Source organism: Sminthopsis crassicaudata, chromosome 6 (genome assembly GCF_048593235.1).
Source record: "Sminthopsis crassicaudata isolate SCR6 chromosome 6, ASM4859323v1, whole genome shotgun sequence".
Lineage (NCBI taxonomy): Eukaryota > Metazoa > Chordata > Mammalia > Dasyuromorphia > Dasyuridae > Sminthopsis > Sminthopsis crassicaudata.
This window is the reverse complement of record NC_133622.1, coordinates 183,725,131-183,748,219: the sequence shown is the minus strand read 5'-3', so window position 1 is coordinate 183,748,219 and position 23,089 is coordinate 183,725,131. Positions and strand designations below refer to the sequence as shown.

At 36.1% G+C, this 23,089-nt stretch overlaps 1 protein-coding gene across 7 annotated transcripts in view; it reads left to right on the top strand.

The window, feature by feature from the left end:
- Window positions 1-23,089, top strand: part of ABLIM2 (actin binding LIM protein family member 2) — a 293,927-nt gene that overhangs the window by 175,730 nt on the left and 95,108 nt on the right. For all 7 annotated transcript variants that reach the window (XM_074276290.1, XM_074276285.1, XM_074276287.1 and 4 more), the window contains exon 7: window positions 16,342-16,429. In XM_074276290.1, the coding sequence (XP_074132391.1) occupies window positions 16,342-16,429 (88 nt within the window). The remainder of the gene's footprint in view (window positions 1-16,341; window positions 16,430-23,089) is intronic.

Genomic DNA, 23,089 nt, shown 5'->3' with positions numbered 1-23,089 from the left:
AGGATTATGATTTGAACCCAAATCTCCTGTCTACAAGATCTTTCCACTATACTGTGCTGACTCATAGACGTTGCCTCAAGATTGGGGGTCTCTGCATGCATTAAATATCCTTGGAAACTCAGACAATTGCAACTAGAGAGCACACCCTGCAAATGAGGTGAATTGGCTAAAAATCCTAGCGGGGGAGGAAGGGACCGTCTTGCCTGAGAAGCAGAAAGGGAAAAAAGAAAAACCCACTCTTTTTTTATGCTGTGAAGGATAAAGCTTTTGCAGTGAAGATTGCTGCTTTTGTTTGCCCCTAAGCTGCTGCTGCTAGGATGCTCTGGGAGGTGCACAGCCCACTCTGGAAGCCTCCTTGCTTTCGCCCTTCTTTTGGGGCTGGAAGCTTGTGCACTGAGACGAGACTAATTCCTCCAAGCAGGGTGTAGCAACTTTGAGCCTACTGTGGGGCAGAATGGTATATTCTGATGCTGAAATACCTATTCTTCTGCTGCTTTGCTAACAGACACCCCCCCACACTTCGTACCTGAGCTGCTGTAGAGGTGGCTGCTGAACGAGACTGCCCGCATTTCCCCCTCTTCCAAAGAGCAGGTGTTTGGGGGTAGCAAGCCAGGCTTTGGGTGGCGACTTCTACAAGGAAACGATACGAGGCTGAGAATTGATCCTCCCTTTCAGACTGCTAGCAGCGCCAGGTTTTTCTCTCTTCCTCCTCCCAGGAGGGGGGAAGGGATCCAAATACAGCCTCAGAGTTAACACAGCTTAACAGGAGCATTACCTTGAAAGGTAGGAAGCATCCGAAAGCCTCTACGGAGGAGCTGCCTTGTCAGAGGTCACTGTATTGTTGTGATTTTTTTTTTTTTAAAGAAGTCTTTTGGGGAAGGGCCTTTGTGTTCCTGCCAGCGCTGGTGGTGTGGGCTTATTTCTGCTTGGGGAGCTGGCAGCTGGGCTGCTTTGCATGTGGTGGAGTTAAGAGTTTCTTAATTCCTGCTTTTCTGCTTGCCCTTGGGCTCGTGGCGGGGGAAGGGGGTACCTGTGGATCCCCCCCCCAACCTGAGCTGTGGCCCTTTGGCAACGGAGTCCTAATTACCACTGAACCAGTCATTTTTTAAAATGAAATAACAGTTGTGGACCTGATGGTGCTTTCCAATTTGTCAGAAGTCGTAATTTTTTTTTCTTATAAAGGAAGCTGCCATCAGTTGGCATGTGCTGGAAATGCTGGGGAGAGGAAAAGCCCTGGATTTGGCATTGGAAGATGAGGGTTGATTCGCACTCCTGCTGCTGTCATTTACTATTTAGGCAAAGCATTTCCCCTCTGAGCCTCAGTTTCCTGATCTATAAAATGAGAAGAGTAAATGAAATAATTCTAAAGTTCCATCCAGCTATGAATTCCATAATCTCTAAATGTGATTAAATATAGAAACATCAACACTAATATAGACAATATTCCAGGATATTGAAGGTGAACTTTAATCATCCCAATGTTCATTCCTCCTACTAGCTACATACTATCTTAAAATGCATTACCTAAATATTTTATAATGCCATGATAATTTGTATTTCACTAATGTCTTATTAAGGCATTCGAGCATCTAATAAGATACCATTTTCTCTACAAAATGTGTTTGTTTTCTTCATTTCTACTGCCTGGCTTCCCTAGCTTCCTTCAAATTAAAGTTGTCTTTCAGAAGAAGCCTTTCCTGAGCCCCCTCAATGTTAGTACCTTCCCTCTGCGATTATATGCAATTTTTCTATATGCGTCTTGTTTATATTCTCTATTCATTTTTATGCCTAGCACATAGTAGGACTTTAATAATGCTTCCCTCTCCCCCTTCACTTATAGGTAAACACACAATCCCCACTTTTATAAATGAGGTTCATAGGAGTAAAGTGAGTTGCTCCAGGTCATATAACTAGAAAGTAGCAGAATTAGAGATTTGAATTCCCCCATTGCCCTTGCCACTGCACTACACTGCCACTCAGGATCACATTTCCATAGTGGCAATGGATTTAGCAAGGTGAGCCTCCAAGAATTCTACGAGATCGATAGCAACACCGCCAAACTAAACAGAAGTCTCTGGCTTTGTCAAATATTGCTAAGATTCTTAAACTAATGTAAATGATGTTAGAGGCATTGGGCAAAGTTCCTTCTGAAATGATTGTTTCAACAGTGCTAGGGGAAAAAAGGAAAATTAAAAGAATGCCCTGATATAAAGTAGACTCTGCAGACCTGCTTTGGATTTACTTGAGTAGTCAGGAACAGGCTTATCCTATAAACTGTAATCCAGGAAAAGCATTCAAGTGTTACACATCAGAACCATCACCCTATGGAGTGATTAATGGCCATTAGGGAAAAGAGGAACTTTAGAAAATGACTGTTAATGCACTAATTTTGAAGATTTCTTCTAGCTGTGATGTTTTATATTTTAATGCTCCTTCTAGGGCTGATATTTCATTTCTGACAATTCCATGTTCTACATTCTAAGGTCCCTTCTAGAATTGACTTTATATATCTTAGGTTCTGAGTTTTCTTCTGTGTCTGACATTCCGTGTTCTATGTTCTAAGATTCTCCCAGCTCTTACCTTCTGTCCCTCTTGTTGTCATCATTATTCTGCATTCCCACTCTGAAATTCTGTGTTTCTATGAAATCATCTGAGTTTTGGCAGAATTTCACAAAAGATCATGAATATATTCCTTGAGCACTGTTCTGTGATCACTTTGACTTATTGCTAGATGCAAGGAAAATTTATGAACTATTGAAATTCAGTTAAGATATATATATATATATAATATGTATATATCCATATACATATAAACCATACACATAATATTTCTGTACCTTCTCTATCCCCTGCCTCCTTTGCTCTTCAGATGATTGAGTATCTAATATTACTATTTTGTTTTCATGACTCAGTCAAAGCAAATTTGTAAAAGCCTGGCAACACAAACCTAAGAAAGAGAAACCAGTTTGGGCCATACCCTCTCTGACCATTATTGTTAAAGTCACTCAACCTTCTTTTATATGTATATACCCACTGAGCCCTCCCCAAATACTTCTGAGCAAGGTTAGAGTACAGTAATTATAGGGGAAGCAAATCAGGACATAATTCTGCTAAGAAATTCAGCAAGAAAACAGGATGTTTCACCTTTTAAAATAAAGTAACAGCTCATATTTATATAGCAGAGTGTTCATGCACAGTAAATGATTTAAAATGCTCATATTATATATCTCCTAAAGGTTTACAAGACACTTTCCTTAAAACAATGCTTGGAGGTGGGTAGAAGATGTATTATTATCATCATTTACAGATGAGGAAACTAAGAACCAGAGGTACAGTGACGTGCGTGGTGACACATAATTCAAAAAGGGCTGAGGTAGCATTCAGACCCAGAGCTGTGATCACAAGATTGATGCCAGTTCTGCCTTCCTGGTGGGTCATTTTTGGCCTTTGGCAGGATGATGAAGTGAGTGAAGATCTCAACATCACAACTAATCTCAATTATTTATCCTTTTTCATTAGTTTTCAAGTAAAGTTCAGTTCAAGCATTGAATTGTTTTGAAGCAAATACTAGTGAATTTAAGAGGCTAGGGAGTTGACCTATGCTTTCATTAGCATGGGGAAGTCCCAGGTGAGGAAAGACCTACCAATGAAGCAGGCTGGCATCTCCTCTGAAAGAAGCAGAGAAGCAAAGGGAGCCCTCCAGTCACATAGCCATTCTGTGTCAGAGGTGGAGTTTGGATCAGCACTTCATCCTCTGAGCTGAGCTGTCTTCTATACCATGAAGCTTCTGATTTTTTCAGAAACAGAATCTCTGAGATATAAAGAAATATCATCACCAGGGGCACATACTTAGTAAGGGTCAGAACTGGCATTGGAATTCCAAGTGCATCGTTCCATCAACATGTCTACACCCTTGCCCCAATATTTCATACCGAGAGATAGGAAACATTACATTAATTCTAGAAATGACTCAGTCACAAACTAGAATACCATGTGACCTTAGATAAGTCGCTTCCTCCCCTTTAAGCATCTGTTTCCCTAAAATGATGTGCCTAGATGAGATTCCTTTTTTTAAAAATCTCTTAAAACATTGGTAGGTTATTTGTATGTGTGGAAAGTCAGCCTAGCATGTGAATTTATCCCTTCCCCTTACTGATTTTTTGAAGGAAAAAACAAAAGGAACTAAGATCCTTCTGAAATGACTGTTTCAAAAATGCTAGAGAAAAAAAATGAAAACAAAAGAATATCCTGCTTTCCAGTAGGCTATCAAGACACTTCCAAGCTGGCTCAGTTGCCAGAAGAAAAAAAATCTTAAATTTGGTCCTGCTCATTTTATAGATGAGTAAACTGAGACCTGGAAAGTAGAAGTTACTGACCCAATTATATGAAAAAACATATTTAACAGCATTAAATTATTGGTAGAAAGTTCAATTAAGAATATAGGATAATCAGTTTTAATTATGAACCAGAAGCTAGTATAGATAGTAAGTTAATGGTATAGATTGCACTATAAGAAGTCAGAGGAACTAGTATAAAGAAGGAGAATTTCATGGGACTTCAAAGTCCCTCTCTCACTGCAGCTCAAGCACCATCTGCCACATGAATCCTTTCCTGGTCCACCCACCCAGTGGCTCCCTCCCTCTCCCAAACTCCCTTCTATTTAACCACTTGGTATACTTTTGTGTTTGTTCTCTCTACACTGTACTGAATGTATGTGTTTGGTGGCTCCCTTATTAGAATGTAAGCTGCTTTTTGAGCCGGGGATTGTCACACTCTTCACACTGATCCCCTAAGCACCTCACCCAGTGTCTGTCACATATATTTGATGCTTCATAAAGACTTATTGCTTGCAGAAGGTGGGATTCAAGTGGGAACTTATGTGTTAGAAAGGTTCTTAGATTGACAGAACAGAGAGCAGTGGATATCCTAGAATGGCAGGAGAGTATGAAAAAAAGCATGAAGGGAAAAGGCAGAAGATAAAGTCCATCAGAAGTAAAGTGAATGGGGAGTGGTGACTGGACTAATCTGAATTCAAGTTAGTAAATGGATTCAACATTTACTGCTTGTAAGACCTGGTCATTCACATGGTACAGAGAAAGATCCTCAGGAGAAACTGAAAATTTAGTAGGGCTTTAATAGATATTGAATTTAGTTTAACAAGCTTCAGCTGGATCCCAAGCACAGTGCTAGGCACTTAGGAAACAAAGAAATTGGAAAGAAGGAAACACGTGCTCATTAAGCACTGGGTAAACACTTAAAAAAAAAAAACTTTGTATCTCTCTTAGTATTTACAACAATAGCAAGATACAAATAATACACATTAAGTGAATGAATATTATTATTAAAGTCATCATTGTAAAAATCTTAAAAAAAAAAAAAAGTCAAGTACAATGGATAGAGCAATGGGCTGAGTCTGAAAGACCTGAATTAAAATATGGCTGAACACTTACAGCTATGTCACATTGGGCAAGTTATTTAACAAAGTAGCCTCAGTTTCTTCAAGTGAAAAATGGGTATAACAATCGCATCTATCTCCCAAAGTTATTGTGAGGATCAAATCTTATGGTATTCATAAAGCGCTTAGTACAATCCCTGATATATAGCAAGCCCTTGATAAATGTGCTCTTTTTCTCCTTTTTGTTTGCCTTTTACTCTTTTTTCCTATCCAAAGATCCATGATATAATTAATGAAAATAGGAAAATGTGGGTTCAAGGCCTGGCTTAGAAATTACTGGATATTTGACTATAAGCAAGCATTTTATCTGTCTCTGTCTCAGTTTTCTTGTTCTGTAAAATGGACAGAATACTTACCTTCCCTAAACAACAGAGCTGCTAAAAGGAAGCACTTCATGATCCTTAGCATTTACTGTTAGCAATGTTATATGATCACCATTCTCAATCACTCACTTAAGAGGCCACCATTCATCAGTAGAATAAATATCTGGTTCTAAGACTATACTTTAACTATATGCCAACCTCCCCACTTCTGTATCGCACATTAAGGACAGAATATGAATGCTTGTACCTTCCCTGAACACTGAATTTGTTCTTTTCTCTTTATTCTATATTAATAAGGCTGACAGCTGCTTATAAGGAACAATAAATTACAAATTCAGTATTTTTTTTTAGCAGTGTGCTTTTCTTACAGTCATTTCCTGAGTTTGCTAATTCAGAGGTTTTGTTTTGGTTCTTGGGGAATGTCCGTCCTTCCACTGATGTAAACCTATAACTCATTTGCAATTTACAATCTTAGTTATCTGGGACCACAGATAATGAAAGAAATAAGCACATATGTAGTGTCTATTATGTGCCAGGTGCTGCAAAATGTTTTACAAATAGACTTTCATTTAATCTTCATAGCAACCCTGAGAGTTAACTGAGGCAGATGGTGATTAAGGGATTTGCTCAGGGCCACACAGCTAGTAAACGTCTGGGACTGGATTTGAACTCAGGTTCCAGGCCCAGCAACATGTCCATAGGCACCTACTTGAGTCTGTAACTTTTCCTGGGTTTCTAGAGTTATTTGATTATCAGATAGGTCTTCTAACCTTTAAGTCTGGCCCTTCACCCACCATTCCATACTTTTACAAGCAAGTATCTTTATCGCCATTTAAACAGATGAGGACATAGAAGTTCATTGCTAGTTAGTGTCAGAGTCAGAATCTTTACCCTTATCTCTTGAGTATGAGTCCAGTAATGTTTCCACTACATCATTTTGTGTTTGCTTTGAAGTGACTGTTGCATTGTGAATCAGTATTAACACTAGCAGCTGAAGTTTACATTGTAGTCTCTTATATAAGCATCTATTTAATTCTTCTCCCAGCCCACAGCTGCTCAGTTAGCCTACCATAAAAAGATACTCAGGCTTATCCTTTGAGGGAGACAAAGTGTCACTCACCAAGCTTGTGCTTTTCACTTCCATGCTGTTCCATGTAGACCTCCCTACAACTTTGAATCCATTTCTCCCAATTTCATTTTACTTCTTTCTTAGTCATCTGAATTGAATATCTTTCTAGACGCCTGGTGGTTTTGAATTCAGTGAAGTTTCTATTAACTCCTTTAGATCTGAGTTTGGACCTCTTATTTTATCTCATCCAGGTTACCCAGCCAAGGTCTATAAATACATTGAGAGTCAGAAGTCTTTGATAGACTCTTTCCTTTCTCTGAACCTCAATAGCCTCAATTGTAAAATGAAGCTGTTTATACAGATCAACCAATCAACAAATATTTGCCAAATACCTACTCTGTGCTCAGCACTGTGCTACATGTTGAAATGCAAAAGAAAAAAATCAGAATTAAACCCTAATCTTAAGTGCATACATTGCATTCTATCATGAAAGGTAGCATGTATGTAAATAGGAGCTTATAAAGTAAATACAAAGTAAAGTTATCCCTTTTACTTACTGACTTTCCCCATCATAATTCTGATTTATCACGGGTTTGCATAAGAAATTAAATGTGAATTTTGGGGGAGTTTTGCAGAAGCTGCAGACAACATATGTAGCAACAGATCAGCAGATGACACAGAAGAAATCCAAAAATGCCAAAATACATAAAATATGTGTATAGTATTGTGTAATATCAACATGTTTTATGTTTTAATACTATAATAATTCATATTTCTTCTCTGATATAAAGGGTAGACCAAAAACATTTTTCCAGAGATTTTTCTAGATTGTGGAGTGTTGTACCCCTAAGCTCCATGATGTGGGAGGGGTAACTGTAATTTTTTTTTTATTGGAAATACCGGGAATCAGAAAAGATTTGAAGGATATTATGATATGAGTGTTGCTTTTCTTGGCAAACAGATTAGAGAACTGGAAGTTTAGATTGCACAAAACTAATCCTTGGCATGGGGATGCCTAACTCTTTGGTGTGAAAAATTATTTTTGAAGGCTTTCTATCCACAGCAGTTAAGGGAGATAAGGTGTTTGGAAGGCTTTAACAGAATTTAAGAAGAGTGTGGTATTGATGAGGAATCTTGCCACCAGATTACAAGGCAAAAACTGCTGGAAGTTGCCTGAATTTCAGCTAAAATCACTGCAAACCTTGGTGTGAGGGGGTGTTTAGGCTAGAAGAAGACATAAGATAAGGAAAAAAGGGTCACATATTTGAAATTGCATTTCCCTCTTTGAGACAATAAGTAGCCAAGATCTTCTCTTCTGGTTGTGAAGGGATATCCATTCATCGAAAGTCAAAGCAACCAAATGAAAGTATCTAGGAGAAAGTCAAGAAAATATCCAATATCTATCTGAAATATCTCTGTGTTCTGGTCAGGAAAGTTGTCATATTATGGGCAATTCATGAAGTATCACAGCTGTCCTGAACAATCTATGGAATAAAGAAAAAAAAATGCCTATTTTTGATGGATTCAGTAGGTTGTAAAAAGGGACTTACAGTAACAGAACAATGGAAATCCTTGTCATCAGGCTTAGAAGAAACATTTTGTTCCAAATTCCACCCCCTGCTTCATCCTACCTTCTCAAAAAATTTTATCTGTTCTATAATATTTTAGGTTTCCCTTTGCTTCTAATCATTCAGATAGTTATAGAGTAATAATCCATGGTAATTCACAGAATTGCTGGTATTTAAGCTAGAAGGAATCTTTGAGATCATTTGTCCTAACTCCTTCAGTTTGCGGTGAAAAATTATGGCTCATAAGATAAGGTACTTGTCTAAGGTCACATAATAAATTAATAGTGGTCAAGACTTTTTTGTGATTTCATTTTTTTTAGCCAGAAAGTAGTTTGAGGTTCCCTGTATGTGAGAGGTAAGGGCTGGGGAATGGGATTGACATTCAAATTGGAGTGGCAGCTTAACATCTTCCCCCAACTCCATTTCAATTCGTAGCTAAATTTCTTGAGGATTTGGTGCCAAAACAGCATCAAATCCATTTTATTTGACATATTTGCTTGTAATATTTGTGAATATAGTAAGATTTATCAATATTTTCTAACCTTCATTGTTCTATATGTGTACAGTTAGTGTTCTAAGAGTATAATTTAAATAACTAGCCTTATACTTGAATATTTACATACTTGTCCAAATATTTTCCTGTTGCATAAATAGTCTATTTACCCAATGAACTATAAATAGGTCCCTATTTCTTTTATCTTCTAGATACAAATGCATCACTTCTGTCTGATGTCCATGCAGATCTCTTTCCTGTTGATTTCATTTTTATCTCTATACATATCCTCGATTCTGTCTTTTATGGCTCTTATGCCTCATTTTGGATAGTGTCTTGTCCTTATGAAATCCTTAGTTGTAGTATTTCTTCTTGATTCTTTCCAACGATCCATAAAAAATAAAATCATTAGGTTTTCTTTTCACATGTCAAATAGATGTGAACATTTGTGTTGACATTAACCAACATAGTCAATTGATGTTGAACTTTACCCAGATAAAGTTGGAGAACAACTCAGCCAAAAGTAAAATCATACATATTCACATTTATAGGAGGAATTCCTGGTTTTTATTTAACACATGCATGCATACAAACATACATACATACATACATACATATATATACATATATATGTATGTATTTTAATATTATATAATAGCCAACAAAACTATTATTAAACAGTACAAAGAAGGATTTTCTCCTTCTTCTGAATGGCAGAATACTTACACCTTAGGAATTTACCATAACTTATTTTATCAGTTAGTTATTTTCATGCATATCTTGTATCCTATTAAAAATTAGGGCAGGGTAAAGGACCATGTTGATGCTGCTTTTTAATATCTATGCCTATCTTTACACTGTTTATTAAGTACCTACCATATGCTAGACATTGTGCTACACCTGAAGATACAAATTTAGAGAATAAGAAAATACTTAACTCACTTCCTAAATAGGAAATTAGCAAGTATATGTAAAAATAAATACAATTTTGAAATATACTTAATAAAGAGATAAAACATACTTAAATATATGACAATTTTGAAGGGAAGGAAGTAGTAATTAAAAAGATAGCAATGCAGATTATGCTTTAACTACTTTTTAAAAGAAGGGACACTGGCAGAAGTAAGGAAGAAGAAAATCTAGGTATGTGGGACCAATGAAAGAAATGGAGACAGTATTATGTATGAGTATGGAAATTGATTATTTATTGATTAGTGATTTATCACAATGTGAGTGTGGAAATTGATTACTTATTGATTGGTGATTTATCATAACAGTAACAGTTGTAAGCAATTTCTGAAGATGGATTTGAAACTGTTTTATATAGTTTCATATAAACTATATGGTAGTATGATATTTGATAGAAGAGGAAACTGTAATTGTATCCTAGAGCAGTATATTTATGCATGTCATTTTGAGTGAACCTGTCCCTTAAGGGAGATAAAGAAAATGATTTAAGAATGATTTGACATGATCACAGGGTGTTTTTCTTAGCACCCACTTTCTATAGTAGGGGAGGATGGGGTTGGGGACTTTCCAAGGATGTTGACTAACTGTCTCTGGAATCATAGGATCTGGAAGACCCCTTTTGCAAGTCAATCTAATTACCGACCAATTAAAATCTTAGTTTAGTTGGCACCAATTGATATGTAATGAATTTATATAATTGGACTTTATAAAAGGATGCTCTGATTATATGGCTGGATCTCTAGTCACTGAGGAGTCATTGACCTCTATTATTGTCAGTTGCGAGCTTTATAAATAAATAGATTGTACTTGGATTTTTTTTACTCCATACATTTCTCTTAAGCACTCATTTATTATGACATGGAGAACATAGGGAAAGCCAGTTTAATTTGTTTGTATAAGAGGGTGTGGGAGGATCAGTAAGACTGGAAAGAAAACTTGGGACCAGATTGTGGGCTTTTTTAAAAAGTTAAACAGAATGAGTCTCTGGCCCACCTGGGGGGCAGCTGGGACCCTTGCATTACCAAAGCAGGGAAACTCAGCATCCGTGGCTGTCCACCTGGTCCCCTATTCCAGTTTTGCATTAAGGCCAGCTTCACTGGTGGGAGTGTATACTTCACTTACACTCAGGGAGTGCTGGGGTCGAGTTACCAGGGTCAGGCTGTCTTATACAAATGTCACAAGAGGCAATCCCAGTCTCCTTCAAGTACTACTCAGACCTATTTTTTTATTACTATAGTTTTTTTTTTTATTTACAAAACATACGCATGGGTAATTTTTCAACATCAATCCTTGGCAAACACTTTTGTTCCATCCTTTCTCCTCCTTCCCACCACCCCCTTCCCTAGATGGCAGGTAGTCTAATACATGTTAAATATGTTAAAGTATATGTTAAATCCAATATATGTATACATATTTTTTATTATAGTTTTTTATTGACAAAACATATGCATGGGTAATTTTTCAACATTGACCCTTGCAAAAACTTCTGTTCCAACTTTTCCCCTCCTTCTCCCCACCCCCTTCCTTAGATGGCAGGTAGTTCAATACATGTTAAATATGTTAAAATATATGTTAAATACAATATATGTATAAATATATGTATAAAAATTTCTTGTTGCACAAGAAAAATCAGATTTAGAAAGAAGGTAAAAAATAACCTGACAAGAAAAAATGCGAGCAAACAATAACAGAGTGCAAGTGCTATGTTGTGGTCCACACTCATTTCCCAGTGTTCTTTTGCTGGATGTAGCTGGTTCTGTTCATTACTGTTCATTTGGAACTGATTTGGATCCTCTCATTGTTGAAAAGAGCCAGGTCCATCATAATTGATCCTCATATAGGATTATTGTGGAAGTGTATAATGCTCTCCTGATTCTGCTCATTTCACTTAGCATCAGTTCATATAAATCTCTCCAAGCCTCTCTGTATTCATCCTGCTGGTCATTTCTTACAGAACAATAATATTCCATAAATTCATATACCACAATTTACTCAGCCATTTTTCAATTGATGGGTATCCATTCAATTTCCAGTTTCTAGCTACTACGGAAAGGGCTGCCATGCACATTTTTGCACATACAGGTCCATTTCCCTTCTTTAAGATCTCTTTGGAATATAAACCCAGTAGTAATACTGCTGGATCAAAGGATATGCACATTTTGACAACTTTTTGAGTATAATTTCAAATTGCTCTACAGAATGATTGGATTCATTCACAGTTCCATTAACAATGTGTCAGTGTCCTAGTTTTCTCACATCCCCTCAAACATTCATGATTATCCTTTCCTGTCATCTTAGCCAATCTGAGAAGTGTGTAGCAGTATCTCAGAATTGTCAGACCTACTTTCAAAGCACGTGGGCATGAGGTTGGAAGTATTAACGATTTGAGGTATTCACTGTCCACTACTCCTTCAATGATCCAGGCATTCAGTGGCAAAGGCTGGAACTAGCTGAAGGGCCAAAAATGAAGCTTCAATTCCTAGGACACATTTTGGGGGAGGGAAAGTGAAAAGAGCTTGGGTTTTAGGACTCCAAAGCTGTGGGATGACATTTTCCCTCAAAAGCAGCTTGTGAGCAGGCCTGCCCAAATAAAAGACTTTAGGAAAACAAACCAAAACAAAAAGTTTAAAACAGCTTATATTTATTTTATTTTAAAATAATAGGAATATAACCCCCACTGTAGGGGGTTGAGTAGAGAGCAACATGATCCTATCTGTATTTAAGGAAAATTACTTTGACAACAGAATGTAGGCAATAATAAACACTTGCGGTGAGACAGAGAACAATCGTTTATATGAAAGGTCCTGATGGCCTTACTAAGACATGTTATCTTTGTGAATGGAAAGAAAGAAGAGGATACAAAAATACTGTGAAGGGGAAAACAGCAAGATTTGCCAACTTAACACTTATTAAATTGAATTGAATGGAGCTGGGCTAGCTTAGTTGTAAATTGCATTCAGTTTTACATCATAAGATGGCAGTATGATGTGTGAAAGGAAAGGAGACTATATGCATAACTTTGAGCAGTTGCATGTCATTTGAGTGAACCTGTATGGATGATCTGACATGACCACAGGATATTTTTCCTAGCATCCAGTTTCTAAAGTACAGGCGAGGATAGGGTTGGGGATTTTCCAAGCATGTTGACTAACTCCATTTTAGAATTTTAGAATGTTAGGGCTAGAAAAGAACTTAGAATTTATACAGTGTCTGAACTAGAAAAAAACCTAAGAGACCATCTTGAGTGGAGACTATATTAAGAAAAAAATTAAGAAAAAACTTTCATCATTTTAAAGAAAAAAAAAATAACAGTTCTGAGAGTTGTGATTTCCCCGGGTCATACTTCAAGTTCATGACAATGGCAAGAGTAAAATTCAGATTCTGAATAACTGACAATCTCTTCTAACCAGTTATTGAATTAGGATTAAGTTTTTTTTCCTGTCCTATTTCCTCATTCAGAAATCAGCTTCTGTAAGTTATCTAGCCAGGACAGGGCTGGTGATAAGATTAAATATTGGGCAGGGAAAACTGATGAATTCTGATTAATTATGTTTTAGTCTGATAGATCTGAGGGGAAATGGATTCCTCCTTTTGTCTAGATTTCCCTAGATCGAAATGGCCTAGGCAAAGAATCCCTTTGTCCAAGACTGAGTGATCATAGTAACAATGTCAGAACCCTCTTTAGAATAAACCCACTTCTCAATTCATTCCTTCATTACTACTAATCAATCAAGGTTGATTTCCACCCTTGGGCACACACTTGCTCTTCAAAGAGCATATAAACATTGAGTGGGTTTCATGAGATATCTTGGATTTAGGGTACAATACCCTTTTATTAATTATCTACTAGCCATAATTAGTAAAATGATTATTAATTACCCAGAAACTATGTTTCTTGAACTTTTATACCTTATATCCAAAACATAAATCATTATTTCTCCCACAAACCTACCACTCTTCCAAATTTCTTAGTTACTATCCTTTAAATCACCCACATTTATATCTCCAGTTTCATTCTTGACCCTTCATTATTTTACCTCAAATACCCAATTGATTGTTTCATTTCTACCTCCATAATCTCTTCCACATATACCCTTTCCTTTCCACTCACACAATCAGCACCTAGTTCTTGCTGTCTAAACTATAGCCACAGCCTTCTATTTTATTTCAATATCTCAAATCTCTCCCCATTCCATTCTGTTCTTTCCAACCATGAGGGGGATAGGATGAGTGTCGTTCATGGGAAAGAGTAAGACCAATCTTACTAGACTGTAGAGTACATGGAGGGGAATAATTTCAAATAGGCCTGGAAAGTCTTTAATAGCTTAAAGCTACACTAATACTATATGCTCCTATATTGGAGCCATGTTGTAGAGAATTTTAAATGCCAAATGAAGGATCTTCTTTTTGAACAAGATATGAAGAGAATTTTTGACCAAGTAAGTGACATAATCAGAATTATGATTTTTGAATAATGAATTGGAGAGGTGAAAGAATTGATTCAGGAAGGCCAATTGTTCTGGATGGGTGGTTTCTAAGACCTTGGACTAGTGCTAGTCCTATGAGTAATAAAGAGATAGATACAAAAGTTATTGTGGAGGTAGAATAATAAATCTTGACAACTGAATGTATTGTGGTGTGAGAATGGGGAGGAACAAAGAATCCAAGATGGCATCAAAGGTATAACTTCATTTTTTCAAGTTAGAATGCTTAAAGGCCAAAGAATTTAAGTCATTTCCCCAAAGTGATACATTTAGTAAATGGTAGAGCCAAGATTCGAGCCCAGGTCCTCTGGTTCCAAATCCAATACTTTTTTGACTGTTGCCACATCTATATTCCAAGTTGTACCTAACTAAGAATCCTATCTGTGACATTTTCACTAAATAGTCATCCAATTTGCATTTGAAAATCTCCAGTAACAGAACTCCCTAATTCCTGTGGTTCTAGATGTTGGAATTTTTTTTCTTTATATTGATCCAAAAATGTTCATTTGTAGTTTCTTGGACTTTAGAGACAAGTAGAAAGCAATTTTTCAGTGTCAAAAGGGCCTTCCATGCCCTTCTAATCTTCTCTTCTTCTAATCTTCATAGTATACCATGCTTTTTCCTAGTTCTTATGCGACATATTCTCCAGACCCCTCTTCATCTTATTGCTCTCTTCTGGATTCATTCTGGCTTATCAATACTCCTAATATAAAATGAGGACTCATAACTGAATACAAGGTGCCTCAAAATATTTACTGTAGTTTTTAGTTATAAGGCAGATAGGAGGATACTCTGCCCAGTAGTATGCAGCTGGTCCAAAGAGGATTGAGAATAGTGGGGCTGTCATCCTTCTCCTTATACATACTTCATCAGCATAACCAGGTGGTTGGGCATTTTACACATCGGAATGAGAATGGAGATTGAATGACTATATGCTCTGCACAGAATATCTATGACCATTCCAAAAACCACGTGGAGTGAAAATACTCTGTTGGCAGTCATACTCCTTTAGCACTTTGTCATTTTAGCAAATGGGTGTTCTACAATCTCAATGAGAAATTTTTTTTAAAACTAAGAACAAGTTTATGGTTACAAAGCACTTGTATATAAGTTATTTCATTTTTACCGAAGTGGAAAATGGTAGAAATATTATCATCTTCATTTTACAAATGAGGAAACAAAGGTCATTTTTTTTTTCTGATATCATAAATAGGAGAACTAGAACCCAGAGTCTTTGAATCTAAATTCTGTGTTTTTTCCACCATAAAAATTTGCCTCTTGTGTGAATTTTTCAGTGTGATTTTCTCCCTTATTCCCCCATTATTTCCTCAATCCATTTTTTTCTTTAATATCTAGAAGAAAACTTTGAGAATATATGCTCATTTTTAGAGGAACATGTTAAGGCCCAGAGACCAGACTTCTAGCAGTGAGTGCTCAGGAGTACCTTAGAAATGAGCTACTCCAATACTTTCCCAGACTGGGAAATTGAGACTCACAGAAGGGTCAAGATTTTTTCTCATATCTAGTTAATAGCACTAGAATCCTAGGTCTTCTGACATGAAATACCACCAGATTTTTTCTAAAAAGTAGTTTCCTTAGAGTGAGAAAAGGACCTTGGGAATCAACTAGACTAATTTTACAGATGAAGAAATAGACCCAAAGCTATTCAATGATTTATTCAAGATCACAGAGATAGTAAATAACAGAGATAGAGGAGAGGCAGAGATCCTCTGATTTCCAGTAAACAGTCTCTCCATGACACCATGCTGCATCTGGTACCTACCCTCTGCACCACTGAAATGTGAATAGAATCACATGCTAAATATAGGGCCAAACATACCTAAGTGCTCATAAACAATTTCTTTTGATTACTTGCCAGAAGCATGTTATTGTCACATGCATGATATTTCTAAGGCTATGCATATTTTTAACTCGAATAAAAAGCCTCTAATTTTTTCTTTCTTTCTTCTTTTTTAACAGGCAGGAGAAAAACACTATCATCCTTCTTGTGCATTATGTGTCAGATGCAGCCAGATGTTTGCAGAAGGCGAGGAAATGTATCTTCAAGGTAAAAAAAAAAGGATTTGAGAGATAAAGGAGGCATAGGGTATCCAGAATAAGTGAGAAGATAGGAAAATACAAGTTTTAAACTTAAATGTTTCAATTTAAAGATCTGGTTAATTAAACTGTGTCATAAAATCCTAATATTTGGAGATACAAGAGGTTTTAGAAATCATCCAGTCTACTTTATTTTCTATTAATGAGTAAATGAATGAGCGAATAAATAGTTGAATAAAAAAGGATTGTTAAGCACACAAAAATGAAAAAGGCCTTGTTCTCAATGAGCTTACAATCTGATTGGTGGGGACAACATACATAGTAGACTAGTAGCCAGGAAAAGATGAAGTCATGTGGCTGATGAGTGGAGCCATAGAGTAATAAATTAATATGCCCTTTTGAGAAATAAAAGTAGTTTTGATTTGATTACTGGTAATCCTGTTAAAAACTCCCAGAGTAAGAGGTAAATTGGTAAAATCTTGATGATATATCTAGAGATATGGATGGACATTTAGATAGCAAGGATCAGCTAGACAGAGGGATCTCTCAACAGTTAACACAGGGGTACCCAGGGCTGGGGAAGTGGAGATCCACTTGGGGAGAGTTCAGCAGCAAGAGAATCGAGAAGCATGGCAGTTAAGATACTACATGAAGAAACTGAGGCTCAGAGAAAAAAATAAGAGAAAATGTCCTATGACTTATAGGTACTAAATAACAGAGTTTTAACCTATATTCTAATTGAGACCAAACCTAGTGTACTTCTACTATGCCCTGTGCTAAGAGTACAATATCAATCAAATAAGAAACTGAAGTTTTAAGTGACAATTATCCAAATCTCTGAGTGATAGATGAATTCTCAGCTAGATAACAGTTCAATTTAACTGATCTCCAGGGGCTTCTTTTAGTCATGGGAAACTCATTGCTTACCAAGATAGCCCAGATTGTTTCTAGACACATCTGTCAGAGTTCTTCCATTATACTTTTACCATATCATTTCTACTTCTCCACTCACTGTACCTCATATTAGTTATAGATTGCAAAATTTTGTAACACAATCAATCTTTCTTGCTGTTACATCAGTTTTATAGAAGAGAATCTTAGGGAATTCTCTTATTTGGGGACTCAGATGTGTATTTATAAATAATGGTTTACCTTGAGCCTTGGGCACAGTTCTTTGTTGAAAGTAAAAGAAAAAGATGTTAATGATGAATGCAAAACAAAACAAAACAACATCTAGAGCTTTAGGAATTAATATTAATGGTTCCTTTTCCATTAGCTTTTTTAAGGTTTTCAAGGAACTTTCCTCCCTACACTTCCAATGAGGCAATTATTTCAAGTACCTTCACCCTCATTTTAGAAATGAAGAAGCTCAGCTTCCCAAAGGTGAACTAATTTAGTTCACCTTTGATCCTAAAGGTGAACACAGTCCCACAGCTCATAAATTTTAAAACCAGGATTCAAACCAAGGTCTTCAATTCCACAATTCCAAAATTATTTTACATAAAGTGGGCATTAGTCTGAAGCATTCTGAGTTAGGAGCCAAGCTTTCTTTATTGATGGGGATTTCTAACACTTTTCCTTGTTGAATATATAAATCATAATATAGTAAATTCAAGGGGAAAGTAAGGCTTATTAAATATAAATATGTTTCTCTCTCTAATTCTTCTGCTTCAACCATTTCCATTTTATACACACACACACACACACACACACATCCTCATTTAATAACCACCAAGTTAATATGCATTTGGGCTGTTCTGCCAAGGCTCGTATACTATGTTTTGCTCTGAATGTCTAAAATTGCCTCTATTTCTGTCTGTATGCTTGACAAATCTTTGCTGAATTTGCCCTATTTTATTACACTTTTTATCTTTTCACAGAGTTGTCAAAAGAGTTAGGTTAGGAGTCAATAGGTCTTTGGCCAACTTTCATTTTATCATTGAGTTACCTATGTGACTTTGGGCAAGTGATGCCATTTTTTGGGATCTTTGTTTCCTCAATTCAAAAAATAAAGATATTGAGCTAGATGATTTCTAAGGTCTTTTCCATTTTTTCTTTTTATACTTTAAAGCCTTTTCTACCTCAAACATTTTAAAATTGACTGTTATCTTTATTTATTTACCACTTTGCTCAAAGAGATGATTTTAGGGATTTTGTTGTTGATCAGATGATTCTAAATCAACTAGTTAGGACCAGTTAGAAAGCTGAGATATCAAATCTGGTTTCAAATATTGTCTTCAAAGGAATTAACTATATTACATGCCCTCATTTATATTTTCCCTATAAAGTTTTTGATTGGATCTAAAACATACCTGACTTATGATCTCAATTGCCCTCTTTCTTTTTTTAAAACACAGTTTTATTTTTCTGGTACCAGTTACAGTCAAATAGAGATTAGCATTCTAAACTGCCTCAAATATTTTCCATTGCTTCTTTTTGTCAGACAGAAACCAGACTCATTTTGTTATAAATATTTTGTGAAAGGAACCATTTAACTGATCTCACTGATTCTCTAAAACAAGGCTCTTTTCCTAAGGGTATGAAATTGTCAAGATAATCCAGATCTCTTCCATCTCTCCCTGCAACCTTCTCCACCCTCCCAACTTCCGTTCAATACTCATTCTTGACTCTTTCAAGACAGTAACTTACTCATGGGAAACAATAGCTTACAGGATGGGAGTTCTTAGATACAAACTGTTTAATTGAATAAATCAGGACTACTATGACATTACACATGAGCAGAGTTAGGTCAAAAGGGGCAAAAACATTTAACATGATATAAATGACTGAACTATATATGAGTCAAGAGAATTGATTTCTAATCCCAGCCCTGTCACCAAGTATGTAGCTTTGAATGAGTCACATTACTATCTCTGACCTCATTTTTCCTTCATTTTTTAAAAGGAAAGGATTCTCCAGACATTCTCTAAGGTTCTTTTCAGCTCTAATAGTTTACATTCTTTGGTCACTTCCTTCTTCTAACTTTTTTATGTAGTAACATTCTGCCAATTCTCCTAGTCCTAACATCCTTTGCTTCTAAGGTTCGTGTGCAGTTCAGACCCTATACATAAATAGATCCAGACTACAATGTATCAATTGTAATTTCATCATCACTGAAGGCCCCTATCCAAAAATGTCTTCCTCACTGACCTGCCATTTTGATGGATCTTTTCTATATGGTTTCAATGTCAGAATCCATGTATACCTTCCTATCCTGTAGCACTGTCTACATTCTCCTGTTTATACTCACCTGAATGTTTCCCAAAAGTGCCAGAGGACTTTCCATAACTCTCTTGACCTTACATGAAAACCCTTGATCTCATAGGATGTCTGTATTTTATCCTTTGCCTTTGTTTTTCATAACTAGCCAACTTTCTTTTTTAGTTGTACAAATATTTTACATCTTTTCCATTATCCCCCGGGATATAGTTTTTCTTGGGCAATATGCCACAGCCTTTTCAAACCCACCACACATTTCTCTCTGCTGCCCTTTGATTGATCTACAGCTTCAGATTTTTTTGAGATTATGATATTACATGATTTGCTAATACCTACCAGAAGAATATTGATATAAAAAAAAACAACCTCCCCTTTTAGGAGAAGCTTAGGTTGATTAAAAAAAGGACCTACCATGTGTTTACAGGACACATATACATGCACTTACTGACAGCACAACTTGTATGACTTGTATGACCAAGTGCAAAAGAGAGTCTGGAAAACAGATATTCTTAGCTAAAAGTCTTGAATAAATATTAGTTTCATTTAGGAGGTTCTGCAATGTTTGGGAACCTGGTGCATCTAGAGCAGAAAGTCTGAAAGGATCATCTGAAAAACCCTGAGACTCTTTCAGAGGGTCTGTGGGGTCAATACTATTTTCATCAAATATTAAGATATTTTCATTTCATATATGGTGAATATTAAAACCTATAATTCATATTTAAAAGTTTTGGGGAAGCTTCTCAATAATTTTTAAGATACCAAAAGAGACCTGGAGACTAAAAAGTTTGAAAACTGCCAATGTAGAGGATTACACCATCTTTAAGGAATCCCACTTCCATCTAGACTGCTGTTAAGTACTTTTGTTGTTTCATTCATTGACAGCAACAAATACTTTTGACAAACATATCTGTCTATGTTCAATGCCTCATTTCAGATAAAAAAGCAAAAAAATTTGAGCAAAGTTATCTTTTTTTAATGCATGGAAGATGCCTTGCTAAAGGCATCTTAGGATGGCACTTTGCTCTACTGAACCAAAACCGAACAGATGGGATCTTATATTCTTGGTACCTTTAAACTGAATAGCTTTCCATAGAGGTAACTAAATCTTAGTAGATGAAACATAGGATCAGGAATCAGGAAGACCTGAATTCAAATCTAGTCTAACATACTTACTAATTATATAATCTGGGGCAAGTCATTTTAACCTCCATCAACCTCAGCTTCCTCATTTATAAAATGGAGATATTAATAGTTCTTAAATAAAGTAATGTTTGTAAAACATTTCACAAACTTTAATGCAGAATATAATTACTATGTATGGATAGTAACTAAAACCCCAAGATTAGAATAAAGGCATTTTGCTTCCAGAGGATCTTATTAAGTTAAATATGTTACTATGAAAGTTGACCATAGCAGCCTACCAGCACCATATTCTAGCAAAAGGATGAATTTACAGCTTATATAACTTCCAAGAGCACCACGTTGACAGATGTAGGACAGAAATATCTAAATGAGCAATGTGAAAGGAGAAAGAGATGAGAAATGGGTCAGATATTGGACATTATGAGAAGAGGACAGGATTGGGCAGATCCCTGTCCAAGATAAGGGACTGGGAAGCTAGACAACAGAACACAAGACAGAGAGAGCAATATGAAAATATTCAGTCCTCTTGGAATGGAAAGAAAAAGACATGACAAAACTTTGCCCACTTTCCAGTTTTTCTACAGTCTGTTTCTATTTGTGTAATGATACAAGTAACTTCTACAAGTATATTCTAGTACATAGGAGAAGAAGCAAGCAGTTTAAAAAATTGCAGTGTTATTTCTCTGGAAGCTCTTTAGCCCTAGGGATTAAGCTATCTGGGTTCCATTTTTCATCTTGTTAAATTAGGTAAACCACTCTAGGTCTTGATTTTTTCACCTATCAAATGAAAGAATTGAACTAGGTCAGTTGTTTTTTTGACTCTTCATGACCCCATTCAGGGTTTTGTTGGCAGAAATGCTAAAGTGGAGTGTTTTTCCAGCTAGCTTTATAGATGAGAAAACTGAGAAAAACAGGGTTAAGGGAAGGGCCCCAAATCACACAGTGTTTGAAGGAAGATTTCAATTCGGAAAAATGAGTCTTCCTGGCTCCAGGCCTAGTGCTCTGTCCACTGTACCATCTGGCTGGACAAGGTAATCTCTAAAATTCTTTCTAGCCCCATTCTTTATTCTAAGGCCTTCTTCAGATCAAATATTTTAAGATTCTATGAGCTTAGGTAGGTATCTCTCTTAGCATCTCTGCATCTTAATCTAAAAATAACAATTAACAATTCCATTATAATGTGTATTTATTACACAATTAACACAATTATATTCAGTATAAGATTAGGTATCTGTATGATAGTACTTTAAAAAAAGGAAGGGGGAAAAAGCATTTATTAAGCATCTATTATGTACTAGGTACTATATTAAGCACTTTACAAATAATATGTCACTTGGCCCTTACAATAACTGTGAAAGATAGTTGTTATTTTCCCCAAGTCAGATAGAAATTGATTGACTTATCCAGACTCACAAAACCAGTCCCATTAACAAGATTTAAACTCAGGTCTTCCTGAACTCAGATCTAGTGTTCTATCCATAGTGCCACCTACCTCCTTCTTACTTAATCAAAAAAATTAGATGTTATACCAGACATGAGCATCTATATTATTATTGTTCCTATGTACGATACATTATCACATAGTGCATAGAGCACTGGACTTGATTACTATATCTGTCTATGCTGTTATTAGCTATGTGATTCACATTGCTTCGTTTTTCTGAATTTCAATATCTTCATTCTCACAATCAGTATATTAGCATATGACCTTCCCTCTAGGATTGTTGTGTGGGTATAATAAGATGACATTCCTTGTAATTAAGAAGTTTTAATCTGTCATCATTTCCATGGATCAGAAAAAGATAGAGGGCATCATAATGAACCTTTACCTAGGAGTTTCTTCTTAAGGCTTCACAATTTTGTTGATACATGGTAGAGGTTGGGAGAGAGGAGTTCCATTGTTTAGGACTTCATAAATACTTAGAAAGTTGCCTTGGCAAGGTTGCCTAGTTACTGAATTACGCAGCTGGTCTTCTTAGATGATGGTCCCAAGGCTTCTACACTCTCATATTTTTTCTGTGTGGTAGAATAATAGCCTTTATCAGTTTACTAATAAATAAGGCAAAAATAAAGCATGAGATTTCACACCAGGGAGTATTTTTCCCATTTCTGCTGTGGCACATATTGATTGTATTATTTACTAGGAATTCATAAACCTCTCTAGGTCACTAAAAACAATAGGCTGGCTTGCTTTACACCCCAGATAAATATTTTGTATCTTGGGGACAGATGATAATTGATCCTTCTTGGCCTATTGTGAAAAATGTGTTAAGATTACTGTTCTAAGTATCCTCAGGAGCCTTTTCTG